The following is a 10156-nucleotide window of genomic DNA, read 5'->3' on the forward strand; positions in this document are numbered from 1 at the left end:
TCGTTGTCAGTTATGAGGTGCAAATCTGCCTGTCTCTAGCTATCTTATTTCTATTTTAAATTTTACAATGTAATCTACTGTATAAATCATCTGTTTTACACGATCTACGTGTCGCGCGAGATGTTCGTCGCACGTTCACGTGATGCCTTCCTCTTCTAGGGCTAATGGTGGAGGACTGCATTCACACCGTTAACTCCAAATGTGTCTGAGAATGCTCTTTGCAGTTAAAGTTGCATCTCTCAATGGGATTAACGGAGTTCTTTTGGCTTGTTTGAGAGCAAATAGAGTAGATTAGCAAGAGAATTAGCCCTTTAACAGCAACTTCAAAAGAACGTGTAAACTAAGGTTTTTCTTGGTCAAACAACTCCCTCGTTCTTCCAAAAAAATTCGCGTCCTACATCCGCAGCCTCCTCTCACTCATATTTTGGTGTATTCTCTCTTCCCAATCCATTCTTCAACGTATCGGATCATCCATAACCTCCCGATGACTGTATAGATTCCGCTACATGTTATATTTAGATAAACTGTTAGAGTACCCATCATAATTCACTCTTAAAACTTTTTAGCCTACTTTTAATAATCAGTTTTTGGGATAAAATTCTTAACATCCTTTTAGAGTTGCTCTGAGCCCTTCAATCTTCTTCCAAACAAACCCTTAGCTATATTTTCTTATCCTCACGATCCACCGAACAAAATTTTCCAGTAAAAAAAATACAGACCTCTTAAATCCATTTTGTACTGGTGTTGGTCAAACCACTACAAGGCATCTTTATTCTAGTGGAGCCTACTTGCCTGCTGGGCCATCATATTCATACGCCGCCTCCATACAGCTCGGAAAGATATCCCTCCGATCCAGTTCCGGCATGCTTAATCTTCGGGTCAACGGTTTCGATGGAAACCCAGTGAGACACTGCGGCCTTCGCCCTTCCATCTTCATCCAGCTGGGGAAGATAACCCTCCGATCCGGCGCAGGCATGCTTAATCTGTCCAGGTTAGTAGTAGATCTTCTCGACGCATAATATGAGTTGGTAGCCAATCAATAATTCATTCTACAGCCCCCCGCGTCGTCGTGAGGGACGGCACGGGCGGTTCCCGCAACGCCGCCACCAACCCTCTCGCTCCTCATCTCCCTCCCCTCGCCGCCGTCCGAGCTCGCTGGCGGAGGTCCGCCTGGCGGCAATGAAGGTGGCGGCGGGGCCTCTTTCCCACGGGCTCTCTCCCCACGCTCGCCATCAGGCTTGTCACCATGGTAGCGACGTCGGTGGTGGCTGACTTTTGAGTGGCGGGTGCTCTCGTGGTTCGGCCCGGTGGTGGCAGATCCGGTGACGCCGGATCCGGTAGTCCTCGATCCGATCCTTCGTTGTGGACGCCAGCGTGGATTAGCACGGAAAAGTCTCCTTTGCTCCACTGACAATGAGCTTTAAATTTTGCACTATAAAATTTAAGGATAGTAAGATTGGACTCTATTTCTATTAATTTTTGAACTAAAATATTTTTAGGGCCCCAATAATTTATGAAGAAACATTTGGATCGCGATCCATTACCACCCCTAACCTCGCTTGACTCTCCTCTACTTAGCTTAGGGGTGTTAATCTTCAAGTTAGGACCCTGTATGTTCTGGATGCCGTGTCAGTCATCCTCGACGAGTTCCCAGTTTGGTGCACGACGATCTCGCCGGCGTCGACACTATCTCTGTCCGAGAGCCCCGACGATAGCCCGGTGCACTTGCACTCGGGAGCGCTATGTCAAGCTAGGGTAAGAGACTTTTCCCCTGGTAATCCATGCTGGAAAGGACGTGGTGCGCGGGTGTGTTGAGTCACATAGGCGAAAGTGGCAAAACTGTGGCGTATTTCAAAATTCGTTGGCAATGTGTTATGGACAATCTAAAACTGGCATTTGGAGAGTTGACATCCGTAAGGATGGCAAAGAGTTAATTATCTAGCTTGGGGAACGTGGTCATGTTCCATGGCACTAGGTGGCGGCATAGGCGTGTTATGCTTTGGTGGCGGCACGGGTAAGGTGAGCGCGGCGTGACAACCTCTGCGGTGACTTGCGCGAGGATTTGCACAATAGTTTAGTTTGCACTTGCTGATGTCGATGACGAGAGCGCAACATGATGGATTCACACCGGGGGACGACGGTCTAGAGTCTAACAACCAGATCTGTTCAACTCAGATCGGAATCGTTTGTCGGAGATGTGCTTTCGAGTGACGACCGTGAAGAGGCGGTCCTAGAGGAGCTTGTGGCTGACTCAGGTGTGGTGGCAGTTGCGTGGAGGCGGCGGGAGGCCACGCATGCACATCGACGACTAGAATGTCGTGCGAGCGCAGTGCCTGCACGAAGGCCATGTGTGTGCAACGATCGTGCGACCATGATGTGAAGGCCGTGCATGATTTGTGGTGGGTGTGCGTGAGTGGTGGAGGCGGTAGGCAGTGCGTGTGCTGCGGTGGCGTGGCAATGGTGCGGCGAGGCCAGGAACAACACCAACACAGAGGTGATTGAGAGCACGTGGTGGCGGTGCGAAGTTGGCATGGCGAAGACACGAAACCCACACATGGGCAATGGTGGCAATGAGGCCGTGGGTAGTGAAAGTGAGCAGGTGGCAGTGGCACAACAGCATAGGGGCCGCACATGCTATGGAGGGCGCAATGGCTGTGTGATCTATAGTGGAGTAGCAACATGTGGTTGCATGGGCTGTGGCGACTTGGAGGCTCAAGAGTTGTCATCCTCGTCGTTGCTATTATGACTGATGGTTTGCCGACGATGGTCCAACTCGACTAGATGTGAATCATTGGTTTCTCTGCCTCCCCTCTGCTATGATCGTGCTATCAGGTGCTCTATTTTGGCCGACAAAGCTAGGATGGTTGTGGTCAGGGCGAAATCCTAGATGGCGACAATTGTAGATGTCGCTTCCTCTTAGGAGACGTCCACTCTGTCCTATATGATAGTTTCATTGTGTGAAAACACTGTCTATTTGTGGGCCGACAATAGCACCACCAATTGGTGTTGCACCTTCTTGAAGGTGTTGTCTTTTGTGTCTAGCGCCCCATGATTGGTGGTGGCAACCACTTGTGGCCTATTAGAAGTTGGAACTGCTATGTCCAGGTTGATGAGCTTGACAATGATGGCTCAAACTCAAAGTTGTGTTTGGTTTGTGTGGTAGTGGTTGGCAAGGAGAACCATGTAGACTTTTTATCTAGTCGGTTATTGGACTTGGTGGCATATTGGTGCTTGACGAGCTCTATCGCTTGTCATAGTGGGTTTTGGTGGTAATGACCATACAATTAGAGAATTAATGAGATTTATCAAGTTGACAAGCATGTTAAATAAAAAGAGGACAATACATGTGATAGTTTTTTTTTTGAAAAAGGACACGGCAAGAGCTTTGCCATGGCCAAAAATTTATTAGAAAGGGACACTTACAAACACTGGATAGGAAAGACAACACTAGGGGAGAGGGGGGGGGCAAAGAAAAGAAAAGAAACACTAGCAAAACAGCCCACTAGAAACCCAGCACGCCACACAAACAAAATGCTAAAACGCTAAAACTAACTAGAAGCTCTTTGCGGGTTGAAATCTTCTTTGACGAAATTGGCCACTTCTCGCTCGCTCTTCTCAAGACCATGAAAGATTCTTCGATTTCTTTCTTTCCAAATCTCCCACCAAAAGTAAATACAGAGACCATCGAATTCCTTGCGAGCAGTTTTCTCTACTTTTAGTCTGCACTTCCTCCACCATCCATAGACCGACGAGCACTGGTCCAACTTTGGCAGATAGGAGAGGTTGTACCACGAGCTGAGCCAACTCCAACACGATTTTGTGAATATGCAATCTTTTGCTAGATGGCCCACCGTCTCCGGTTCTCGCTTACAAAGCTTGCAGATAGGATCATTATTCCAACCTCGCTTCTGAAGATTATTGGCCGTTAGAATTTTTTTATGGAGTAGGGTCCATGCAAAGAACCGACATTTAGGCTCCGTCTTCGCCTTCCAAACTGGAGAAAGTTTGAGCTTGGCAAAACTCCCGTGGAACTGAGCCAGGTAAGCACTCTTGGTAGAGTATTCGCCATCTGATGTCCAGCGCCATCTAATTTTGTCTACTTCCTCAATATTTATATGGACTTCATGGATGGCTTCCCAAAGTCTCACAAATTCAATTATTTCAGTTTCCCCAGAAACCGGAGAAATAAGAGAAATCCATGTATTGTCGAGCAGGGCCTTTTGTACCTTAGTATATTCCTAATTACTAAAGGATACAACAATCGACTCAGATGTTTACATTTATTTTACATTTCGAATTTTAGTATAGGAAAATCCACACTATTGAGAAGGACACATGCATAGGTCCAATGTGTAACCATGTGCTCAAAAGTTCCACCACGACATCCTAAAAGCCTAGCCCGACACTACCTCTTGTTTTTTTTCCTACTCTTGGATGCTCTGCTTAAGCAATACTGTTGCTCCTTGACATTGTCATTGTCACGCATAGCTCGGCACTACCATGACTTGAATATGACACAATTGGGTAGGGAAGGGGTATATCTACCACTTTCCTGCTCCAACAGTTACTTTTCGACCTAACCTCATTGTGCTAAACTAGAAAGCTCTCTTCCTCTCTCACACCATTGGAACACCTCGAGCTTCTCTCAACCTTTTCACTTCAATTCTTTGAGAGATTGAGCCTTTAAACTGTCTAGAGAGCTCACCAACCTGTTCTTCAACTCCAAGAACACTTGGTTCACATTCAAGCTAGTTGTTGTATTTGTTACTCTTAGAGCCGTGCTCTTAGCCGGTAGTGTCGCCTGTGGAGCTTGCCATCTTGTGTGACAGCCTCGAAAGTTTTTAATCACCCCCTTCAATTGAGTAAAAACCAATCATCTCAAGAGCAGTGTTTTCTGGTCGAGTGACTAGCTGGACGACCTAGGGGTCCGACTAGGCGACTAATCTCGATTAGACGACGATTAGCTCGACTAATCGACCTCTGGTCGACCTAGTCGTCCTGTTCATCCAGGACATATGTATATAGTGTATAACTATATATAAAGGGTAGGGTAAACAACTAAACATGGCATGAATTCTGCAATACTGATTAAGAGAAGATATTTGACTATTTGTTCATCCAAGTTTCCAACATTCCAACTAAAAACAGCAAAGCAACACTTGCTAGTTACTACCACATTACTAGTGGTAGTGCAGCGACCTAAAGAAGATCTTCGTCCAACTGAAATTCATCAACAGCAGGTCCCTTTCCACCTGATTCATGTTCGCCTTCATCTTCATCATCGTTTATTGTATCTTGCTGTCTCTTGTTCTTGTTGTTCATCTTCAGCAGGAGCATTGTCATCTTCTTCACGTATGTGTTGAGCTGTAGCTGCTGCATTTCTAGGTCGTTTTCTGTTTCTAACATAGGTTTGTGTCTGAGAGGAGGAACCAGCACCTGCAGCAGCAACAGTCCTAAGCAAATTTCGGCCCCAGAGGCCCTAAGTTGCATCTAGAGCTTCATCCACAGCACCCCAAATTTTATCACCATCAGGTTTGTGTCTGAGATCGAGACACACGCAAGAAATCGAGGAGATGTGCAAACAAACCGTCAGGAGAAGGGTTTATCACCAGGTCACGATGGCGGCTGGCGTTTGGTCTTCCTGTAGCCGGGTTGCCCACAAAAAAAGCCCACCAAATTTTCACAGCTTTAAACCTTGGTCGCCCAGATGCGCCTGATCGAGCGACTAATCGCTCCTAGTCGTCGACTAGTCGGACGACCAGGGCGACCAGAACACCTGATCGGGTCAGATCTCCTAATCGCCAGTGTTCTTAAGGCGTCGCCTAGGCGTTACGCCTAGGCGTCCAGGCGCCCGGGCAAAACTGGCCGCCTTGCTCGCCATACCCGCCTAGGCGTCGCCTAGGCGCCGCCTAGGCGCTAAGGCGGTTGGCTGGTGCACTTGCTCGCCTAGGCGCCGTAAGAACACTGCTAATCGCCCCCACTGAACCGACTAGCCCGACTAATCGCGATTAGTCGGACGACTTGAAATTAGAGCTCAAGAGCTTACTATCTTGACTTGAGAACAAGGATAGTGTTTGAATAATCTTAAGCCTTTGTGGCTTCCTTAACAACGTGGCCAGCCTTCGTGGGATAAATCTTCATGTCTATTGTGTTCTTGATTTATATTGTGCATTACTTGTTGAAGTGGTCATTTTAGGGTTTGGTCCTGATCTACTAATTTGTGTTTCTATGATAACTTCAAGTGATGAATTACTCTAGGAAACTCAATAATTTACTTGATATAATTTCCTTCGGGCAGTTTTTGAGTTGTGATCTCGAGTAGATCTGTGCGTGCAACAGTGCCACGACACGGCAGTCTTTGGCCCCAACAGGCAATGCTGCACCTGTTGCTAACAGAATTTCGAGTGTTTTTAACAGGCGTACTCAGCCCCCCATAGGCATAACAGATCATTACAATTAGTGTTGGTATGTTGTATAGTTTTTTTGCCCAATTTTCCTTGTAAACCGGGCCAATTATGTTCTCGAATCTTTTTAAAAAAGAAAGTTTCTAGCCGTTTCCTATATCAGAAACCCTCGCTTGCATTGTGCTTGTTTGGACTATTTAATTGTATGCTCACATTTAAGTCTTTTGTTTACATTGATTTATATCAGGTATAAAGCACAAAAAAGTGATCCTCTCATCTAATTGAGACTGTTGAGTATCTCACATATTCTTGTGCTTGCTTGCTGGGATCGGCTTTGGCTCAGGAGCATGAGCGAAAAGATATGATTCTTCATTTCTCCTTCTGGCTATAAGTTTTAGGTCAGTATTGGCTACAGCCATTCAATTTAGCAGGCCCAATTTATCATATAACAGAGCTCTAATTTGGACTAGATTATACCTCCTTATTATACATTCAATTATTGTGTGTAGCTTGTTCTACTCATCGGCACTGTAGAATGTATAGTGATGCTTTGCTTGTTTTTGCACCTGCAGTTTCTTTATGATGGGAAATAAAACTGGTAAGCCTGTCTTCAGTGAGCTCAAATCCACAGAGTTTAGTTTATTGGAGAGCACTCTAGTACAGGATCATTGTGCAATCCCGACTTGTGTACCATTGGATTTTCTGAAGGCCATCACGAGTGATTTCTCTAAGGAGCAAGAGCTAGGAAGAGGTGGGTTTGGAGTTGTTTATAAGGTATGTCCACCATACCTCTATAATTTTCTTATCTTTCTTCATCACTTATGACTAAATTATCTAATATGTAGGGCCTTCTTAAAAATGGGAAGGCGATAGCTGTGAAGAAGCTTTCTGAAATGAACCTAGATGACGATCAGTTCCATAATGAAGTTACTTATCTTTTCGGGTTGAAGCACAAAAATATTGTCCAGCTAAAAGCTTATTGTGCTGAATCACGGTGGGAAGCAATCGAATTGCGCAGAAAATATGTCATGGCTGAATCTCGGAAAAGGCTGCTGTGCTTTGAGTGTATAAATAATAAGAGCCTTGATAAGCACCTTTCTGGTATGATAATATTATAACATTTTTAAGTTTATAAATGCAATTATATTACTTGTATTCTTTTTTGAGAACCGCAAGGTTCCAGTCTTTTGACTTATCATAAGGACAGTTGTATTTCCCCCAATCTATACTAGGAGTGAGTGATATATCATATATGCATAGCTGTACATTTTTTTGTATGTTCAAACTTCAAAGTATATGCCCACAGCCCAAGCTATGTAATGCTAGACCTACAGATTTGGTTAGAGGTGTGCTAGGAGGCAGCTGCTTGGTCTCGTGCATGGGTGTGAAACTGTGAATGTCATGAGTATGCTGTGGATCAGTAAACTGTGTAAATATGGTTTGTGCCCAACGATATTTTGTCTAAAATAGTTATCTTGTTAACTTTTCTCTTTAGATATGGCTGCAACTGTGTAAATGGTTTGTGCCCAACGATATTTTGTCTAAAATAGTTATCTTGTTAACTTTTCTCTTTAGATATGGCTGCAGCAGTTCCAGAACCACAAGTGGGTGATCTCACCAATTTGTTCATTTAAATGTTCCTATACAGCTGAATCTCATGGGGTTGAGTGGCATATCAGATATGAGATAATCAAAGGAATTTGCCATGGTTTGCATTACCTTCACACAGATTGCCAAATTGTTCATTTGGACCTAAAGCCTGAGAATATATTGCTAGATGACAACATGGAGCCAAAAATTACAGATTTTGGTATGTCCAGGCTCTTTGGTCTACAACAATCCAAAATCATCACCAAAACTTGTGGAGGAACACTGTAAGTTATATAGTTTCATTTTCAGAGTGCCAATGGACCTTTTTGTAATCCACCTAACCATATGTATTCTCTTGTCGCAAAATGCAGTGGATACATGGCACCAGAATACTTACTAAAAGGGTTGATTTCAGTGAAGGCCGACATATTCAGTTTGGGCGTTATAATCATAGAGGTGATGACCGGAGGCCGGAATTATCCCACTTGTGAAAAATCTTGCGAGCAATTCGCTGTTGATGTAAGCCGAAAGAGTTATTTCCATATTTCTCAACACCAAAGAAAGTTCTATGTTTGCATCTCCAAATATATATATATATTGACACATGATTACTATATATATGTATGATCAACAGGTGGTTGGACGTTGGAGGAAGAGGTTATTGGAGGAGGCAGGAAGGTACACACCCTTGGAAAAATACGTTGAGCAAGTAGAGACATGCATCTTGATAGGATTGATGTGTGTCGATGATGATCCTAACAAAAGGCCCACGACATTGGACATTATCGAAAGGCTTACCAAAGTAGATGTCACGAACACGGACAGAGGGCCACCCAAAACTCTGGAGGCCGCGACAGGGCTTACAGGCCACCCCAACCTCGCAACTAGATCATTTCTTGACAGGTTCCGCCGAACCATCGTGATAGGGATGCTGAAGAAGGCCCTGAAAATCCAGGACGTATCGCAGTTGGAGCAGCTCCTGGCCAAGGAGGTGCTGCTGGAGCTCCACAAAATCGGCACGAATGCAACTGGAAACAGATCGTTCCTGGAGAGGCTCCACGCAAGCATCACCATGGCTACGCTGGTTCAGGCGCTGCATTCCTTGGACTTGGATCCATCGGCGGCGCTGCGTATGGAGGTGCTGTTCTTGGCGCTGGAGAATATGCGTGGAAAAAACAACTCAAGGCGAAGAAGCGAGGACGTCCTTGAGCTGGAGGAGCGGCCAGAGCAGATCCGGTCGGTGCTGGAGGCTGGCACCAGGGCCAGGCTCAGTGATGAGGAACACATGCCGTCGGTGTCTGTGCAGGCTGAAGACCAGGCCTTTCCCAAACCGAAGTTGGCCAAAGTACGCGCCACCGCCCCGGTGTGCGTGTCAGCAGTGTGGTTGGCGGCCGGCATAGGATTCCTGTGTGGATTCACCCTAGGAGAGATGAGGGGATTAAGGCGGACGAGGGTCCACGAACGCACGTGATGCCAATGTGCCCACATGACATGGCCAGAAAATGTCACTGCGGTGGACCATGCATGCACGAATTAAGGAGCACCAGTTAGAATACGTATTCTAGATTCATTTTACAAATTCTGTATTTAAAAGGAACTTGTGCATTGTGACAGAGGCGGCGGACTGGATCAGGTTGTATTGTTTCTGCTGGTGTCCTGTCGTATGTATAAGCCACGGAGTGTATCGGATGAAATTGAACAGAGAAATGTGCAATATAGAACCGTGTTGAGGGCAGCCTTTCATGCTTCTGCTACCGTTTCTATATTGTATCCTGATTGCTTCAAACCTCCCGGCGATTCTCCTGGGTGTATTGGTTTGTGTGCGGCGGCGAATAATGATATCACGGTGTTTTTGTGTGTGACGAAACTGGAGGGACCAAATGTTGGATCTTTTATGGGCTTGGCCCATTTATTGAATGAACTCTATGTTGTGTAAAGGTAGAGAATACTAATAGTACCACATTGGAAGTCCAAGGGTCTTTTGCCTTGACTTATATGGTGGGATTTATTCCACTTAACTTGAGAAGTCAAAAAATGAACAAGAGCGTGCCACGCGCGCGCGCCGCCGCCGCCGGGCCGGGCCGGCGAGGTGTGGTTGTGTTAATTTTTAGCACTCACTAACCGCGTACGTCAGCCGAGTGACTCCGTCTCTTCGTCAGCCA

General features: G+C 45.6%; 1 protein-coding gene across 7 annotated transcripts; it reads left to right on the top strand.

The window, feature by feature from the left end:
* The first annotated feature begins 797 nt into the window (after positions 1–797).
* LOC100273808 (putative protein kinase superfamily protein) lies at positions 798–9748 on the top strand. Of its 7 annotated transcripts, none has more exons than XM_008678625.3 (7): positions 798–991; positions 6652–6802; positions 6977–7155; positions 7250–7505; positions 8053–8278; positions 8366–8513; positions 8629–9748. In XM_008678625.3, the coding sequence occupies exons 4-7, from the start codon at positions 7298–7300 to the stop codon at positions 9463–9465; spliced, it is 1419 nt and encodes a 472-aa protein (XP_008676847.1). In that variant the 5' UTR covers positions 798–991; positions 6652–6802; positions 6977–7155; positions 7250–7297; the 3' UTR covers positions 9466–9748.
* The last annotated feature ends 408 nt before the right edge of the window (positions 9749–10156 follow it).

Source organism: Zea mays, chromosome 4 (assembly GCF_902167145.1).
Source record: "Zea mays cultivar B73 chromosome 4, Zm-B73-REFERENCE-NAM-5.0, whole genome shotgun sequence".
NCBI classification, from domain to species: Eukaryota; Viridiplantae; Streptophyta; class Magnoliopsida; order Poales; family Poaceae; genus Zea; species Zea mays.